We start from the raw sequence: 20894 nt of genomic DNA, 5'->3' as shown, positions 1-20894 counted from the left end.
TTCTTCGACTAACTTTGTAATGATTTGATCTGGAGCGACAGTGAAGGGAAAGAGGTAATCTAGAGAAGATAACACATGGTCGGTGGGCGTCACCGAGCAGATAACATATTGAGACTGACCTTTGTGCATAGCCATAAACAAACTTACTTCTACTTATGACCTATGACAGATAGCACAAAAAAACAAGTTTAGGAAAACCATATTACAAGTTTCATTGGGACAACATATGTAGATGTTGTAATTTAATAACAACTAATTTTAGCAAAAACAAATGATATTTTTGGATTTTTCAAACCTAAGCCACTGTCAATAAATGTTTATAATTAATTTTTAACTAAATAAGTCTCCAATGTAAATAAAATCTCTAAATAAATATCGGATGTTGAAAATACATTGTGAAGATTGATAAATATGCAGTAAAGTGTAAGTTATACTAAAACTAAGCAAGGAAGGATTTAGTGTGGGCTAATTATACTAACAGTTAGAGTTAATTAATTAAACACTTCATTTTTATTGAGACTAAGAGAACAATTCAGACATTTTTTTTACAAATTATTTGTGAAAAATCTAGATAGGAAAATGAGGTTTGCACAAAACAAGAAAATACATGGATTGGAATGACTAGGTAAAACAGGACTCTGAATGTAGGAGCAAATTTGATCTGAGAGTCATAAAACAGACAGATAATTGATGGCTGCACTTCAAATCTGGACTCTGAATTTATCTGAACAAAATTAGGCTAAAAGCCATCGACCAAGCAAAATGATTCTGTTTGGTTGTTGAATAAACTAAACCTGTACCGAAGTGTTTGTTTTGTAATTTAGTTCATGCATTAACACTACACAAATAAGTTTGCCTACTTTACCTAAAATAGTCTGATTTATTATTTTTTTATCTTGGGCAATTGTACATTAAAATATGTTTACTGCTAATAAGTTATGTGATTGTATGATTGACTTTGACTGTAATGAATTGTTCAGTAATACTTGGTTGACAATTTTAGCCACTGTTGTTGTTAGTTGGCAATGATTTGAAAAGGTCAATTGAGGCATTGCTTGGCCATCAGTCAATGATCTCAAATCGACAACATTCACTTTCACAGCAGACAAATGTTAGAAAATTTATAGTTTAATATAACTCTCTTGACATTTACAGCCTAACAAGCCATGTATTCCTCCTACTGTGATCATTAAATAGAACAGGGATAAGGGGAAATAGGATGAATAAATGTTCCTTGAGAACCTTGAATTGCGTAAGGGTAAATCTCACTGAATGATAAAATTTAAGTCCTTCTTGCCAAAATAAAAAAAATAAAAATAATTTTTAACTATAGTGTAGGCTATTGTTTTATTTCTAACCCCACATGCCTTTGAATTAAACATAGTTTAAGAAAGACGACAATAATTATTTATTTTTATGTAAAATGCCTTATTCAACAGTAAAACACCAGTCGTTCCTTGTCATTTACTGCTCCTCACTATGTTAAAGTATAAACAAACAATTCAACACTGCTCCAGTTGAACAAATTAAACAGTTGTAGAAGACAATACGATCTGCTGTTCTAGATAATTGACAGTTCAAAGAGATCAAACAACAAAATATCATATTTTTGTTGTAATTGAGACAGTCCTTGGAGGACGGTATACCAAAAACGACTAAAATGGGAACGGTTATAAAAAAAAAGCGCGGGAGAATTTCCTGCGTCTGAGGTTGGCGACAGTCGTACTGAGTTGTAAGTTGATTTTGAGAGTGATTTGAAGTACAAGTGAGCAACGGTTTCCAGCAAATTAATTAATAAACAGGTAAGAATCATACAGTACCTTAATTAAGCATCCAGTCGTTCCTTCACATTATTATAAACTTCGATGCTAGGAATAAAGAAGAACTCTGTTGCGTAACAGCAAATGCCAGTCCAAGACATAACCTCAAATTCTTATGCTCCCTACTTGAAGTGTTTGGCGGCAAGACAAGGTTATGTACGAAAACCGCCAGTCGTTCCCGCACCAGTCGTTCCTGATTGAACGACCGGCTATAAGGGACGACTGGACCTGGTGCGGGAACGACTGGACTGGGAACTATTATCGTATTTGATCCCATTAAATTTCATATTTCCTTTGCTTGAATAAATGCATTAGTCAATACTTGATGAACCTCTATACAATAGATTACATTGTTCAACATAAAAATATACTTTGATAGTATTTTTTTAAAATTTTGGACGCAAAATTATTATTATTATTTTAACGAACAGAATTGCTTATTTCTCCTTATAATAAGGAAAATAAAACTTTTCAGGACAAAAACTGTAATTTTTTTTAACAACTCTAGTAAACTTAATGTTATGTAGTAATTTTAGGCTTTTTATACTAATAAGCTAATACTTATACGCTTTTTAGGCGGTCACTTCAAAAGTTATTTTTTCAGGGGGACTTGAATGGAAAATGGCCAGAACTTCAAAGGAAAGCTCTGAGAGGCAGAGGGAGCAGAAAGAGAAAAAAACCGAAGAGCAGAAAGAAGCTAAAAGAAAATATGACCGCGAGAGGATGGCGGGATTGAGGGAGGAAAAGAAAGTCAAACGAATAGGGGACATGAACCCTAGGGAGCAGCAGCAAATGAGGAAGTACTGGCGGAAGAAGCGACAAGAGCAAAAGAAGAAGAGATAAAATGAAGAAATGCTTCAAGATACCCCAACAAATAGTGTTGAAGAGGAGTCAGCGCAGAAGAAAAGGGGACGCAAAAAAGTCAGAAGTCTACCGCGTCGTAAAAAAACAAACAGAAAAAATTAAAGAATTGGAGCGTAAAGTCGTGAAGTATAAAAAATGATTGCATAGAGAGAAAAAGAAATCTTCTGTGGCGACGGGCTCTCCCTCGTCGAGAAAAGAGCTGAAAGAGATAGTAGGGAGGGAAAAGTATCCCCTCACATCAAAAACCAATTATTTTTAGGTCTTGCTCTTAAAAAACAGATAGAAACACAAGTGAAACAAGTAGCAAAAACAAAAAATAAAAACCAGATTTTACACTAAGTGATTGGTAACAAGGTGTTTAAAAAATACCGCGTTCAGAAGCATTTTAAGAATTTGGTACCCTACGCAGAAAACAAAAGACTTTCAGATCATCTCCCAAGTACCTCATTTGAAAACACAAGACCCCCCCCTAGAAAGATCCGTTACAAACTGTCTGACAAGACAGCAAACTTTTTTTAAGATGAGAGACACTCTATGATGTGCCCTGGAAAAAAATATAGGGTGAAGAAAGGACATATTGTAAAACAGCGACGAGTTCTTCTTGAGAGCGTCGAAACATTACACAAAAAATTCATGAAGGAAACCAACATACACGTTTCCCGCACAACCTTTCATCGCTCATGACATTTTTTGGGAAACTTTCCTAAAATGGCTGATAGGGACACGTGCGCTTGTATAAAGCATTCTAATATGGATTTACTGGTCAGTGCCCTGAAAAATGTCAAAGCCGTTAAAATACGGACAACTAAAGAGTTGTTAGCATCTTTGGTATGTTCTGTGGATAACGAAAGCTGCATGCTTGGCCAATGTGAAAAATGTAAAAAAAAATGAAGTAGAATTTGATTATGAAGAAGATTTTACCGTAAAATACGCTAAATGGTTAAATATCCATGAGGAAAAAATCATAAAGCTGAAATAGAAAACTAAAAAAAAACTGTAAAATCTATTCAGAGAAAAAAAAATTCCGAGATGAAGGCTTTATTAACAATGGAACTTGACACTTTCAAAAAACATGTGTACTATCACCATCACCAAGCAGCTGTTGTTAAAAGCAAAACGACGACCCTAAAATCGGGAGAGAAGATTTTTAGAATCGACTTCTCTGAAAATTATGTGTGTAAATACGACAAAGAAGTCCAATCTGTTCACTTCGGCGCGTCAAAAACACAGTTGAGCTTGAACACTGGTGTTATGTACGCCTCAGTAGACGGGAAAATTAAAACCGATTGCTTCGCTACTGTGTCTGATAATGTAGATCATCAGGCACATGCAGTTTGGGCTCACATGAAGCCTGTACTAGAAAAAGCTTCCAGCGAGTTCCCTAACGTTGACACTGTCCACTTCTTTTCTGACAGCCCAACAAGCCAGTACAGAAATAGATTTAACCTCTTCCTGTTTAAGACCATGATGCCCCAGTACTTCCCAAATCTTAAAAACCTAACTTGGAACTTTACTGAAGCGGGCCATGGGAAGGGTCCAATGGATGGCGTGGGGGGGGGGAGCTTAAAGAGAGGAGCAGACCAAAATGTTCTGCACGGAGTGGACATAACGTGTGCGCAGGATTTTGTTAAAGCTCTTAAAAAAAACACACACAAACGTCACTCTTTTTGAGGTACCTTCTGCAGATGTAGAAAGGCTAAAATCTGTGGTAGCAGACTTGAAACCACCAGAAATAAAAGGTGTTATGAGAGTTCACCAAGTGACTTTGACAAAGGGAAGTCCCATGTTCACTCGTACTTTATCTTGTTTCGAATGTCCTCTTGATGCTGCTTGTAGTCTCTACCACTTCAGCAAAATTACTTTCGATATTGACACGAGCAATAATCAAAGACCGGTTATTGCTGAGAAGAGAAGAAAATTACTTGTTGAGGAGGTTTTCACTTCATCAGACGATGATGACGACCAACAGCCAACTACAGCTCATCATGATGTGAAGGACTTGAAGTCAATTTATGCAGGCATGGCTACCAAACCAGTCGTTGAAAGTGAACTTACATCGGGTGTTCATGTAGTTGTTGAATATATGATTGAAAAAGGTAAAAAATGTTCTGATACCAAACTGTATATTGGCGTGTGCCAGAGTAAATCACGTAACCAAGAAATTGACGTTTTGTTTATGAAACAAGTTTGTGATGGCCGTGATTTGTTTGTGATAAACGAAACAGATCGTTTCCCAGTGCATTTAACTCAGATTAAGGGCATATTACCTCCACCAAACATTATAATGAAGGGAAACCGCGTATTTTATGAATTCTAGTGCAGCAAACCATTTGTGACACATTCCTGTTTGTTCTGTTTTAAAAATGAAAAACATGTGTCAAGAACTTGTTAAGTATTTAACTTTGCTGCTTTTGCTTCTATTTTCATTTATTTTTAACCTTAAGTACCGTTAAAAACATCAATGTTTGTGATGTGCCCAGCTCTAGTTTATTCTATTAAAAGTTTTGTACCGAGTACCTCATGTATATATTTAATCGTTATTTGTTTTGTTTTTCTATGTAGTAACACATAGGTGCAATAATTACCAAAGAAACCAAACACTGAAAACAAAAGCTTGTGTAATTATTTATATACAAGGACTATTTCTAAAGGTATCCAGTTCCTGAAGACTAATTTATCACGCTACACTATATAAAATTGTATTGCATATTTACCAAAATACAATAATTTGTTTTATTCATAATATGTTATGTTAATATTAGATGTCCAATGACTATTGTATAACAAATTGAATAGTTATTTGTATTCTTAATTTTCAAAATGAGTAGTTATCACGCTAGTGAAAGAAATCCAATGTTTTGTAATGCAAAATGTCAATAACACATTCTATAGCCAATACAATGTTTTCGTATTCTCAGAATTTGTTATTATTATTCTCTACCCATAGAATAAATTTAGTTGCAGGTGTATAACAGAGTCTGCGTTATTCGTTCACAGTCTAGCGCCAGTCGTTCCTCGTCTCGGCCAATCGTTCCTTGCAAGTTCCAGTCGTTCCCGCTCACAAGATCAGAGATAAATTGCTATTTTTTCATCATAAATTATTCTTTATGGAATTTTATTGTTCCCAATATTTCAGAGTTTGCTCCTTGATATAAGTTTCATATAACTTCGAACCGCTTAAAATTTAATATTAAAGTTATGTTTGTCAAACCAACAATTTTAGGTTAGGTTGAGTTTAACTGTTAATACATTACTTTAAATGTATTAAATATATATTTTTTTACTTTAGTTAAACTGTCTATTACATTTAGATTTGGATTTAAGATCCCACTAAGTCTAATTTATTGTGTATTACTTTATATTTAAACATTTTGTTACGGGAACAACTGGACTTTATTAAGCGTCTCTTCACCTAAAAACACATAAAAAATCTAGAAATAAGTGAAATTCAGCTCTGCTGCTTTTAAACATTGTTCCAGATGAAATAACGATTGGTGCAGGTAAGTAATAAAGTGGAAAAACAAAAATTATTTAAAAAATTTTATTTTGTTGATATTGTATTATTTAGTGAGATTCACCCGTAACCCTCCGACTCCTGTAGGTTATCAATAGATATTTTGGAAAAATACTCGAACTTGAAAATATTTGCCCGAATATGAGTTTTGAATAGGCAGCATCAACCCTTCCAGTGCCTAACGTCAATTTATTGACGGTCACATATCGTCTTTCAGCTTAGTCAATTTTGCGCGGATTTGGACTGGATTTACACCACAGTAAACCACAGAAAACTGGCCTCTATTTTATTCCTAGTTTGTCTGTCTCCAGATGTTTTAAAGAATAAGTCAATGATTATTAGTAATTGCGGCAAAATCAATAACACATCCCGCGGCCATTTAGACATCATCATCGTATCAAGCAGTCACGGAAACGTCATCGTCGTCTGTGGCGGTCACGGAAATGTCATCGTTGGCTCCCGTGGTCACGGAAACGCCATCATCGTCCAAGATGTATGGAGTAAAAGAGGTGGGCCAGACAGAGCGAACTGCGATTACGTCACTGCAGTCCTGGCGGCGGCCACCTCGCCACTAGAAACATGTTAAAACAAGCAAACTTGACCTATTTCGACACGACTTATGCTGATGGAGGTGGTATTTTCATTGTAACACGAATGTCTTGTGTCTACAAAATAAACATTTGTAGTAAAGCATTCAGTGCATTAGCAGACATCGGACAGTACAGTAGTTTGTGAAAGTGATTCAAGAAAATTGCATTTAAATTTAGTTAAACTAACGTTGGTTGAATTTCGATTGATTTTTAAGTAAAATTAGTCACATCTTGTATATTATACAATTATATATTTTTTTCATTTTAAAGTTTATATTTTAGTGTTTAGAAGATTTTCATTTAATATGAGTGGGTGTTTGTTCGTTGTGTGTATAATCATTTACTGTCTGAAAACGGAGATGAAAAATGCCAGGTATGCGTTGTGCTGTAGCTATATGTAATAACAGTTATTTTAAAACTAAAACTCGATGCCTTCCATAAACCTCTTACTTTTGGAAAACAGTATCAAAAGTGATACGGAATGTTCTAAAAAACGGAAATTAAGACAAGTATCGCGGGAAAACAAACCGTTTGTGCAAGCTGCGTTGTCAAAAAAGATGATATAAATGTAAATGATAACCCTACAGCTAAAGACCCTAAGACTGCTTTGATACACCGACTATTATTTATGAAAAAGAGTATAAGAAATTAAGTAATGAATTGGAAAAGATGAAAGAAGAATACTGAATGAACAATATCAGCTTTACGGCATGAAAATGTTCGACTGGTCGAAGAAAAAAGTTCTAGCGTTAAAGAAGAAATTAAGAACATTCCTAAAGGAACTTTTTCTGATACCCAAATTAATATTTAATTTAATCGGAACAAAAAAGTTTAAGTGTGGTCTAATGAGGACATTACGAAAGCTTTTACCATACTATAGAAAGCAATGCTACATTTATATGAGAACGAGAACTAAAATGAAAATTCCTCTCCCCTGTTTAAGCACATTAAAATTTGGGCATCGAAATTGCATCTTAAATGGGGAATACTCCAAAGGGTTCCAAGCCTTATGAGGGTTGCTGCACAGCAAATGACAACTCTGGAGAAAATTGTAGTTCTACAGTATGACGAGATGAAAGTAAAATCACTGTATGAGTACGACCCGATTATTGATAAGAGTTATAGGGCCACATTCACAGATGAAAGTAATAATGACAAGAGGACTTTTTTCGTCGTGGAAACAGCAGATTTTCGTATTTTTGTTTTTTCTATGACAAAATCACTTATTGAAGAGATTATTACAAAGGTTTTTGAAATAGGATGCACTGTAAGAGCAATCGTATCCACCTGCGGAGATGGAAATGTTGGTATGTGGAGTGCTTTTGAATTGACACTCAATAGAAGCTGGTTTGTTTTCAAAATAATATAAAAGAAGGTATATTTCCTAGCCGACGTTCCCCACCTTTAAAAACTTGTTAGAAATTGGCTCATAGACGGTAGATTCACATTGCGTGATGGCTATTGTCTCACCAAGGGCTTTGAAGGCCTTATATAAAGACACCGAGATTTCGTCCTGCTACAAATTATTACCAAAACAAGCGACGTGCGAAAAATTTGAGAGGCAAAATGTACCATTGCCTGCTCAACTAATGTCTCATACAACAGCCTGTGCACTTCGACGATATTACGTAGGAGATGAGAATGAATGACAAGCAACTGCAGATTTCATACAGGAAACTAATGACTGGTTTGACATAGTGAATAGCAGGATTCTCTTGTCTAGTGTCAATCTTAAATGTGGTTATGGTATGAAATTAGAAAAACAAGGAACTGTATTGGAAAAGTATATAGAAATTATAGAGAACATGAGGCTGATTCTCAAATTATGGGACAATTTATGTCTCCATTAAATAAAAGAGTAGGGTAATAAAGAAAAATGTTGTGTATTTTTTTATATTATATATCTCATCCAACCCTCAACTGTTTAGATTTAACATTATTTATTGACAAAAAGGGTAAATTTATTTATATTTTTATACTGTAAAACGTCATTTCGGTCACTGTCGGTGTTGCAACTTTCACTTTATAACTCACCATAAAATGTTATTAATGATTGTTAATTTTGTTTTAGCCAATATAGTTTTTGTCTAACACTCAAATATCAGTGTTTCACAGCGTATTATTACATTTTTCAAAGTTATTTCGTAAGATATAAAAAAAAATACAGATGTCGGCCAACTATCAAGGTCACGGCAAATGAGTTTTTTTCCCGCCGTGCGCCGCAATATCGGAACTAAACAGAATCGGACTGCTCCAGTGATGAATCAAATCTTAAGTATGAAAGAAATAAAAAAATGACTAAGGCAAAAACATCTTGTTCAATAATGGCCTTTTACGATGACAATACTGTGTCAAAAATGTGCCCCGGGAAAAAAGATTTTGTGAGGAGGGGTAAGTTGAAGGTTCAGCGAAGAATTTTATTAGATTCCCTGAAGAACCTCCACAACAGGTTTGTTGAAGAAAGTGGCCATAACATTCCATATAGCACTTTTGTACGTGCCAGACCCTTCTGGGTAACGCACCCAAAATCCAAACATAGGGATACTTGTGCTTGCATTCTACACAGTAACATGGACCTTGTTGTATCCGGATTTAACAATATAAAAGCCTTAAAAGCTAAAACAGGAAAAGATGCCCTAGAATATATCGTGTGTTCAATTAAAAACAGAAACTGTTTAATGGGTAAACTATGTAAAAACAAAACTATACCGTTTAGTGAAGAAGTTGACGACAACATAATGTCAAAGTTTATCAATGGAAAATGATCAATGAAGAAAGAGTTATTAAAGGAGTAAAAAAATGTGTATACAAACGATAAAGGAGAAGGAAGTTATTAAACTAGGGACTGTAAAGCAAAAAGTTTCAAGCATGTTGGTCCGGTTCAGGTTACATATATTTAATTTGATGCATCAAGCCACTCATAAAAAAAAAATACACAACATAACTTATCAGGCAGAGAATTGATGATAATGCTTGATTTTTCAGAAAACTATGTGGCTAAGTATCAATGTGAGGTACAATCGACACATTTTGGTGCATCAAAAAGACAAATTAGCTTACATACAGTTGTATCCTATTATAATAATGGTGAAGAAATTGTTCCGAAGTCATACTGTACTGTCTCCGATAATCTGGCCCATCAGGCTTTTGCAGTGTGGGCTCATCTGGACCCCATTTTGGATTCCCTTTCGAAGGATTTCCCTCAAACATCAACAATTCATTTCTTTTCAGACTCTCCGTCGTCTCAATACAGAAACCGAACATGTATTTATTAAAGAAGCTGGTTGTAAATTATTTTCCGCTACTAAAGGGTGTCACATAGAACTATTCAGAACCGGGCTATGGGAAGGGGCTTATGGATGGGATTGGGGCCACCCTAAAGAGAAGAGCCGACCAACTTGTACACTATGGAAGTGGCATAGTCAACGCTTCGGACTTCAAAAGCGCCTTTCAAGACAGTAAAATAGAGGTTATAGAAATAAATGAAGAGAAGTTAGCATCAGTCAAGAAGTCCTTGCCATCACACATTGCTCCACTAAGTTTTGAATTTACTCTGCCTCTGTTGGCTATCAAAATAGCTGTTGTTTAAAAAGCCATTAAGAGTGGTAGATTTTAAAAATAAATTCCTTTTAGTTATTGAACTAGTTATACCGGAAAACCTATTACTTTAACTTTTTAATTAGCTGATTTGGAAATTCAATTTAAGTTCCTTTAATGAGTCTAGATTTTAATGATTTTGTTTTTTCCAGGTTCCTCAAATAACAAAAATGAAACAGGTCACATATTGTGTCGAGAGCAATAAGATGTTTGGGAGAAAACTGTCATGTTCTACATGTTTTTACAGTAAAATGTGTTCTCATTTTAATTTAAGAGAAATATTTGCCCAATCTAATACAATGGAAAAAAAGGTAAACCTAAGAATAGCTACACGTATCGGACGTTTGGTCTTCTGGTGAAGAGGATGACGTGGCTTCCCCCCAAAGTGTTCCAGGAACCTCAACACATCATACTGAATCTACTTGTACCTCAAATAGCTTAGTAACTGATGTATCTAATATTAAAATAGGGAATCACCTGTTAATAAGATTCACTGCCAAGCCCAATAACATTCGGGCAGTATGTTGGTGTGTGCCAAGAGGTTGACTCTGACTCTGAAGATATTAAAGTTATGTTTGTAAAGTCTGTCAATAAGGACAATCACTTGTTTTTAGTAGATGAGAATGACGTAGCGTATGTGTCTGCTAATCAGGTGTGGTCAGGTGGCAGTATTGCCACCACCAACCTTAGTTCTTAAAGGAAATCACGTTTATTATAAGTTTGACCATAATGCATCTGTTTTTAGCGAATTTCCCATATATGGAATAAGCTATTACCGTAGTACTCATGGTAAGACCTGGACCCGAGACCGATCTAATTTTTCATTTTAAGGTCCCTAGAGGCCAAAAACACCATCCGTTCAAATTCATATATATATTTATATATGTGTCTGTTAGCGCGATAACTCGAGCAAAAATGATCCGATTTTGATGAAATTTGGTACAAACGTGTAAACCTACGTTTATTCGAACGAGTTCGCGATCCAGCATAATCGGACCATGGGAACGGGGGATTATGGGGGGTTTTATGGGGTAAAAATGGGTTTTTCCCATTTTTGAACGTAAAAACAAAAAATTTTGCGATTTCTTTCTAAAACGTTTTGTAGAGCTTAAAAAAATCAATCGTTTAGTAGGATTGAAGCGCTGTTGTATGCCTAACAGTCATGGAAAAAATTCAAAAATAGTGTAATTAAAAATTCCCATGTTATTCTCTTGGAGAAAATGAAAATTGATGTACCGGTAGTTTACTTGTTTATGGGTATATATTGATAAAATTAGGCAAATTTATTTATTTCATCCTATACTAATGATGTATGGTCAAAAAAAACTTTTTACCTTCCCCTTAGCAGCAAACCTAAGCACTTGTTAAATCTAATGTTATTTAAATAGGGAATAATATGTATTATTTATGGAAATATTTTAGTAAAAATGTAATCAGACAAGTTGAAATTCGCTTAGTCTGCAGGTTTGCTGCGGCGGGGGTATTTAACTCTCTTACTAAATGACTTAGGGTTTAATATGCTTCTGGTTAAGCCTCGTTCTTTTGGTACTTTGGTATTATACGGAGGCCACATTTATACAGCGCACTGCAGCAGTTGACTTTTCTCAGAATGTGCCAATACTATGAAAAACGTTACGCTGTACCCGTGTTGGTTGTTTTTGGCTCATGCAACATTATTAGTTTGCCTTTTTTTATTAAATGCTAATTTTCTATTGCCTTTTGTGCATTGAAAAAATGTAAATATACTATGATAAGGTACTTAGTTTGTCATGTTTAAGTTAAAGGCCATCTGGGAATTAATTTTGATCATTTCGGTAATGGTACAATCATTTCTGTCACTGTATATCATTCAGGTAATGTACAAATTTTATTTTATTTCTGCCAAATCTCTACAGGTTTAGAGTTTTTTAATATTTGTAAATTTCATTAACATACTAACAAATGTATCCACACACAAATAACAATTGTTTGAGCTCTAATAATGTAGTAAAATGTTTATTGTGACACGGTACCAGCCTCTTTTTTTTAAGTATTTCAGGAATACTGTATTTCAGTAGTCCATCTTATTTATATCACAAATTAAAAAAAAATAGGGCATTTTACTTTTTAATGTAGTTGGAAATACATTACAGAAATGACACAATTACGTGAACCTATTGAAGTAAAAAATCAATTAAAAATATAAAAAATAATTTTTTGGCTTAGCCCTTATGGTATGATGTTCCTGGAGTATTTTATTAACTTGTAAGGTTAACAATAAAAACAGTTTGAATAGTTAAACTTTGTATTTTATCCTCCTTGAAATTTTCCTATAATTTGAGAAGCACACATTAAGTGTATGAATAAAACAAAAATTTAATTGCATCAAAAAGGTATGTACTCATGTCTACTATTCCAGTAATTGAAATGTATGACGACTTGAAATGTAATGATAAAATAACGTATATTTTAACATCCAAGCTAAATCAAGATAGTTTGGAAAATCTTGTTTCCTTAATAAGAGAGGGTGGGGGAAGAAATACACCATGGAATGATTGTATAGAATGTGCATGATTGTTTTGAGAAGAACACGGGTACGGTTAGGAGTAACGTGAATACTGAGAACACGTCAGATGAATTCATAATTGGGAAAGTTTTAAGAGAAAGCTCTGTATCATGCAGTATTGACCAAGAGATAAAGGCGCCCTTCGACTACGAAGAGAATGAAAAAAGTTATGTGGATGAGAAGGAATCAGTTGAGTTGTTAAAGGATACAGTAGTTTGGAAGATTGTGTATCGAAAGATGGACTAACTATATTGTAGAATGTATACTATAGCCAAAAAGTTCAGAAATAAGTAGGGCCTATCCTAATCTTGGAAATTTTACCTACCAACGCGAAAAAAACATCAACCTGGATGGGTGAGATATTCCTAAGGGGGTTTAACAGAAACAACAGTGGATTTCATGGAAAAAGTTGAGATTTTAGAAAAGGAATTCTAACAAATTTAAATTTAAGATTTTTAAGGCCCTAATGTGAAGAAACGCCTTGTGGAGAAATTAAATGATCAAGTTGACTGTTTCCCTCTAGACATTATCGAGCTATTTGTACAAAGAAGAATAATAATGAGGATAAAGTTTTTAAACAGACAAAAAATTACGAATGACAAAGAAAAAACTGAAAAAGGTATGTCAGTAGAAAAATTGTGAATATCAGGAACTCTAATATCGTAATGTATTTTTGAATAAGTACATGTCAAATGGTGAGTGATATAATACCTTGTAAATAAAGTGTATGTTTTATTAAACATGTTTTTATTTCCTTAATGAATTATAAAGTTCCATTCCAATGACACTAATTTAATGAATGTCACATTTAATGAATTACATGAATGACACATGATTTAACGAATGTGCATTGCCAAAAGCTACCGGTACTTGGATTTGATATATTTGTATAACAATAACTGTTTGTTTGTTTTAATAATTTTAATAGTTTTAAATCTAAAGGGTATATCATTTATTTACGGTACTAAAATAATATTCTTCAATAACTGTACTTAGGTCTCTTAAAAATATAGGCCCTATACATTATAAAATTGTAGCTAGCCTAATTACAGAAACGGTGGAAATTTATTTGTGGTGTTATAGAAACATAAAACGAATGTAGAAATAAACAATCATTTTAATCATAGACAAGAGGTTCTACCCACGAATTCATGGGTAAACAGAAGTCTAAATTAATTTAATCAACTTTGAATTTCCCCATTTCATTTAAAGGGCCCAAGTTCGAGAAATTGTCATCTGAAAGGATGTTAAAGGCAGTGGAACCTTCATACCTTACGTCTAAGGTGGCCGAGGTGGGTACGGTTGTATCTGACCTCGCCGCTCTCTTTCACAACGTCTTTAATACTTTACTTAAATATTTTTCAATTAATTGGTGACCTGATGTTAAAGATCGGTGATAACCTCTTGGAACGAACAACATATATGGTTTGTTAATCTCATATTCATCGTGTTTCGAACACCTTAATCACTTACTTGTAACTAACAGCTAGAAAAAGCTTCACTGTCCATTCACCGCACCTCGTTTAAGAACATAAACAGGGTTGCCACCAAAGTGAGATAAAAAAATTCATGCATAATTCAAGGTTTTCATTGGTAGTTTTGAAAAATTCATGGGGTATATGCTCGCACAATTTCACCATAAAAGAGTGTTGCCTAGTTCAGAATTGTACATTAATTTATCGACAATATATAGTTTTGTGTGCTACTATCAAATAAAACACATTTCATGTGTTTATTTTAGAGTTAAAAATAAGAATTTAAAATAATTTATCCAGTCTAAAAAAGTAAAATCACAGATGAAAAAGGATTAATAAAAATCTTGTGTGTGATAATAAGATGTAATTATTAAAAAAAAATTGAAACATCTGATTTAACAACATCATAGGCCTAATGATAAATTCAAACGTTAGAAGAAATAATAAATAAAAAAATAAGTCGGATTGGTAGTTAGGTCTAGGCCTAACCTAAAAAACATTGCATCCAAACATAAAAGGTTTAACTTAGTTAATCCAGCAATGGCCTAGAACTTTACTGTCTAAACATCAAATTAAGATAATAGGCTACTATAAAAACAAATGTTAAGAACATGATCAAGAAACGGTTAACTTGGTAATGAATGGGCCATATCTAGGCCTACTAAAACGCACATGCAATTTATTACTTTATACTGTAACACAGTAGGCTAGCCTACATTGTAATCCAAAACTGAATCTTGGCTAAGTTAGGCCTGAACCAACTTTTATTTATTGAGAAGATTTAAGGTTACCGACTGACTGATAAAAACACTCTAAAAAGGTAAGATTATGTAAATAAATATTTAGTTAAAGCTAAGAACGAAACAAAAGTAATGGAATGTATGTAAGTTTAGACATAGGCTAACTTACATTAAGTAATAAAAAAATAATTAATTACATTACAGAAAAGGTTAAAATAAACTTAGTTAGGAGGATGTTTCTTCAGATTGGATCAGTTTATATATTATTATTTGCCTACACAGGTTTAAATCACAGTTAAAACAATTATTTAATTAAATTTAAGTTACATCTCATTAAAAACTTAGTTAGATTCGTATTGACTGAAAACACCTAGTTATATGCTTCAACAAAACATTTACATTTACCTTCCTCAGAACGAAATCACCATTTTTCAGCACAACATTGACTTCTTGCAACTTAGGCCTAAATAAATAACTCACGTTGTAACACATTTACTCAACACTGACAGTAGTTTGAAATGACGACATATTTGACCAAAACAAACACAGAAGACGATTAAGTTCCAGCCAGCGCAAGCCATTTTGACCTTTATGGCAAGGCAAGGTACTTCTTATTTTAACGTTGTAAAGTATCGGAAGTATAATATATCAGTAATAAAAAATATTTAATCTGAACACTTGTTCCACTGAGTGTTGGGTAATCAATTATAAGAAGCACAAAACTGAATCACGAGCAACAAGTGATCTTACTGTCCAGTGTCCACCACTACTTCAAACTTCAAACGTTTGACTCGTTTCTAAGTTTCAGATCAGTTAAAACTTTTAGGTTATGGTTACTCTGTATTTCCTTCCACATGAACACTAGAGTAGAGAGTAGAGAATGAGAGCGAGCATCAATTCCGATTGTCGATGTTTTCAAAACATCGATGTCTTTTCTATCGATGTTCGAAGTTATTTGTTTACATCGATGGTAGATTACCGAACCGATGATTTGGTTTGTTACATCGGTCTTTTAGGCCAACAAAAGTAATGAAATATGAAATATTGATGTTTTCCGTAACTGAATTGTATTGGTTTTAGGTTAATTGGCTGTTACAGTGCAGAGAACAGACAACAGACGAGAAACTCGGAACAAACATCGATGTGATCGATGTTTTAGCTCCGAAAGCATCGATTTTATCGGTAGATCGGTACTCGCACAGACAATAACTCGGTGGTAGAGATGGGCGTTATAACATAACAGGAATAACAGGATGAATAACAGTGTTGCGGCCACGGCAACGTTATCGCGGCAACACGTTGCAGAGAACTCCCTGTTATTATAATAACGTATCTATCTACACAATGTTGCAGGAAAGCCGCGCGACAACGAAAACGAAAACATGCATTGCCATTAGTGCCGTTGCCGCAACGCTACCAGAGCAACGATAACTTCTGAAACGAACTAGAATAACGCATCCTGTCTGGACAACGCCCGACTCCCGAGTCCCGACTACAACTGAAAACTGAACTGATCAACCGACAATGATAACTGAACGCCGCAACAGCAACACCGACCGGCGGACAACGGTTTATAGCGGCAACGAGTTGGCAATCGTTATTGAAATAACAGGTTGCCGCAATACGTTATTGGGCAGCTGCGTTATCGTTTTAACCGTTGCCGGAAAACAACGATAATTCCCATCTCTAGACTACTCGGCTGACGTCGGTTGCGATCGGATTTGACCTTGAATAAACTACGCAATCGTTTCTGTTCGTGCCATGGCAACAAAACTTTTTATCTCGACACTCCCACTTTGACGTTTTATCTCGGTGTTCATTTCGAGAATGGTTTTAATACGGAGTATTTGATTCAGCACATTTAGGGGTTTTGGCTGAATTGTTAATAATGATTTTGAGAATTCATGGTCCAATGACGAAATTCACGCATAATTCACACACTTTTTCATGGTCACCTAAATTCACGCATAATTCACGCTTTTCAAGGTTTTCATGGCTGAGGTGGCAACCCTGATAAAAGTAAATAAAAAATAAGTAAACAAAAATGTAAACAAACAAACTATATTGTAAATTGCATTGGCCAGCTGTTGTTCACTAAATTAATCGAATAATGTTAACTTCCAAAACATGCAAGGTGTAGCCCTTTGGAATTCAGCCAGTGGGGGACAGCCCTTAGGGAATTCGTCCATATCAATACTTTTCGGCAAATCTACACACTCTAAGCTTCATTTTGATATGCTATATGCCTATGTTTTTATATGGTAAATGGCCTTAAGCGTTTACATAAAATTTGATTGTATCACTTTAATAATATAATAGATTAATATAATATTTTAGGAGTGATCAAATACAAATTAACGGAATCCAAGCAAACTGATTTCAACATCAGATTTTTCATGAGCTAAGTAAACTTTTGTTAAAGTCAACCTTTTGCAGAAAAAATGAAATTTAACTGTCCAATCTTTTCAATCAAATCTCATATCAAATTTTATTATGAAAATTTGATAAATTTCAAATTTTAGATTCAATTTTGATATCATATTACATAGGTAAATAATATGCTGCCATACTAAGTTACATTTAGGAGATTAGAGTTTTATAGACCTAGGTATAATGATTCCAAAAAGTTTTGTAGATAAGGCCTACTCACAATTTCTGATGTCTGATATGAAAACTGCCAAACCACGCATGCCATCTCCACGCACTGCTGGCATTTTGCTGACTATCTGAAATAGTTAGGGTAACTTATTTATAACATATTCAAGTTATAAATATAAATAAATACAGGTTTTATAAAAGGGCTTTTTTCATATTATACTAATATCCCAAAAAGCACTGGACATATTACTATCGGTCATATTGTCTACATTCAACACTAAGTTCTTGAAAAACGCCCTTTCTAGAAAAACATAAAATCCATATTTATATCGTATGTAGCCTAAACTATATCGGATATGATATTTAAATATTGAACAAATAAGTTATCCGATAATGTATCGTAATCTCTTTAGAACCATCAAACTTTGCAGGGCGCTATCACTCTAATTCCGTCCTGTGCCAGTTGAATCTTTAGGGGTACAGTTCTGAAAAGAACCAAGTGTAGCTTCTCAGCCCTAGATAAAAATTTATATCATATTGGATAGCCTATAGTTTTTATTCAATAAAGTTATAAATCCTACAAAAGTTTGTAGGCTATTTTAATAAATTTCTTCTTTAAAGAGATAAATTACAAAAACATCAATTTGTATTCATATCATCAGTTTCATAAACTAAACTAACAGTGATTATATCGATCACAGATGTCACGTTATAGTATTTTCTACACTACCTATATAAAAATTCTAAATACGTCATGAATTCAAAAATGATTGTTGTTTTCTCCAGAAAACTCAAATCACACATACAGAAAATCAGAAAAACAACAAAAAAGTTAGGCTAATTATTTCTTTCCTATGCAATGAAAATTATATGCGCTCTCATAAAAAAAAGTGGGTAAAGTGTTACCGTAGATTAGATAGGGTAAAGCATGTTTTGCCCTAATTTAGTTTAACCATGTATCTTCTAAGTACGGTAAGCCTAGCCTACTTGTATAGGTACCGTACCAAGAGCAAGAATAATATCTAGGCCTATTGATTATGAAATTAACCTGTTCTAAAATAACCTAACCTAGCCAAACTTGCGGAATCATTTCAAAATTCGGTGTGATGACAGAAAGACAGTCCGGGTTTTTATGTGGTTTCTAGGGTGCAAGTCCTTTGAAGTTTGGATCAGGTAAGTTTAAGTGTAGATTGTAAGTAAGTAAACCGAATTGTTTATTCATGTGACATCCAGAATGTTGTTTTTTAAACAACAAAATAGGCCTACAAATTTAAAAAAATGAATTTTTTAAATAGTTTTGTTGCTTGAAGCCAAGTTAATTCAATGGCACAAATAGTTCTGGCACATCCTAGGCTAAACAGCTCGTTTCACTAAGTTACAACCTACACTTTACCTTCCTTACCTTACTTTAAAACACTTAATGCAAATAGGCGATTCGGCGTAACCCGCAAACTTAAGACCCATATCTATCCTCCCTATTTTTCCTAAGTCCTTGAATGGATCACATGTATAAGAGGAGACAACTCGTCTCACCATGAATAATGACGATTTTGACGACCATGAATGCAGTTAAGTTTTGAAGCTTGCGATTGACCAACTTACAATATGGATATTTACTTATCAAAGTAAACAAATAAGTTACCAACCATTTAGCTAGCTCAAAATTAAATTAGGCTAATTACAATTCATTACTTATTCTTAGTCCTAGGTATGTACGAAGATGAAATTGATACAATTTACAGATATAGGCCTATTCATGTAGCATCTAACAACTTAACCAGTAAACTAATTTACAAACCCTTAACTCTCAGCATAATAGACTATCAAGTATCTTATGCCTAAATGATAACTTAGGCTACCTTTAATCTCCCCCTCTTATCAATAGGTAGGCTACGGTAAGTTTGACATTTAAAAGTTTGCATTACCGGTATACTAGGGATCTGATTACAAAACAAAATAGCAGACATTACAAACATTATATTTGTGATATATTAAACAAATCTAATATCAATAATCAACCACAAGTCATAGAGAAGATATAGCTACTGGTGAGCACAAATTCTTTCAAAAGAAAAGTTAGCCCATCCCTCTTATTGACTTTGTTAGAAAGATTAATATAAATAACGTAGAAAACAACACTGTAAAATAAATAAAATATGATACTTACACGTTAAACTCGATTAAATGTTACAAGAAACACTACAAATTTGCCTTAAACAACTTCTTCGGTGTTTTTTACCAAAAGTTCCGACTCCTCACACACTTGGCAGACGCCATTTGCAAGTGGTTGAAGTTAGTTAGTTGAAGAAGTTGAAGGAGGCGGTGGAAGTCTGAGTTACGTGCAAGGAGTATCATTATGTGATGTGACAAAATGTTATACATATAATAACAGTGTTTTATAAAAATGAATGAGTGATTTACTATTTATGGATTACGTCTTTTAATTGTTGTTTTTGAATTTGAATGGTACAAAAAGACTTCTCACTATAGGAATAATTTGGTACATTATCGCAAGATAACAGGTTAATCATACCAAGAAAATTTATGATTCCCGGCACATCCATAAAACGTTAATGGTTTGGACCACTTTTCCATTAAAAGCGTTTCTATTTTGTATTGAAGGAATCCCACTATTCACGGGAATGAAATAGCCATCTGACTCAGTCAATCCCACAAGCTGGGTCAAAGACGAAGACATCAAGTATCAAGTATTGACTTCGTTAAAAATGCTACTGCTGTACAATAAAAAATATATGTACCCTGTGTTTACCCAGTTACCACCACCACCTTACAATGAATTTATTTGGCCAATCAACAACAACATTGTTACATGCTATGTCAGTGTACAAGCGTAATGTACAAGCATAAAATAAAATAAATATCAAGAGTTAAAAATCAAACCAACCAAAAATCGATCAAAACCAACCATGTGAAAAAAATATGTTCAAGACCATGCACAAAAGATACAAAGCAAACAAATGCAGTTCATGCAAAATGCATGCACTATGCAAAAACAGCAAACAGGCTGTTCAGAGGAAAACTTACTTTACTAACTACAGTTTCAAAAAACTCTTTAAATTTGAAAAAAGGATTTTCAATCAGCCAGTCTAATATTGCGGTTTGGAAGTTCTTTCTTTCCTGATTTCTCACA

The 20894-nt window shown here is 34.0% G+C and overlaps 1 protein-coding gene across 2 annotated transcripts in view; it reads right to left on the bottom strand.

Moving 5' to 3' along the window:
- Positions 1 to 20026, bottom strand: part of LOC128985441 (AP-2 complex subunit alpha-like) — a 66842-nt gene extending 46816 nt beyond the window's left edge. The window contains exons 1-2 of one of the 2 annotated variants that reach the window (XM_054404918.1): positions 19911 to 20026; positions 17796 to 17871 (exon numbers count right to left, since the gene is read on the bottom strand). In XM_054404918.1, coding sequence (XP_054260893.1) covers positions 17796 to 17859 — 64 coding nt within the window. In that variant the 5' untranslated portion in view covers positions 17860 to 17871; positions 19911 to 20026. The remainder of the gene's footprint in view (positions 1 to 17795; positions 17872 to 19910) is intronic. The other variant, XM_054404919.1, reaches the window with a different exon arrangement.
- Between the last annotated feature and the right edge of the window lie 868 nt (positions 20027 to 20894).

This window comes from Macrosteles quadrilineatus, unplaced genomic scaffold, assembly GCF_028750875.1.
Source record: "Macrosteles quadrilineatus isolate MER2022 unplaced genomic scaffold, UCM_ALF_1.0 Scaffold_2__2_contigs__length_208266976, whole genome shotgun sequence".
In the NCBI taxonomy this organism is placed as follows: Eukaryota; Metazoa; Arthropoda; class Insecta; order Hemiptera; family Cicadellidae; genus Macrosteles; species Macrosteles quadrilineatus.
This window is presented reverse-complemented; position numbering and strand designations above follow the sequence as displayed.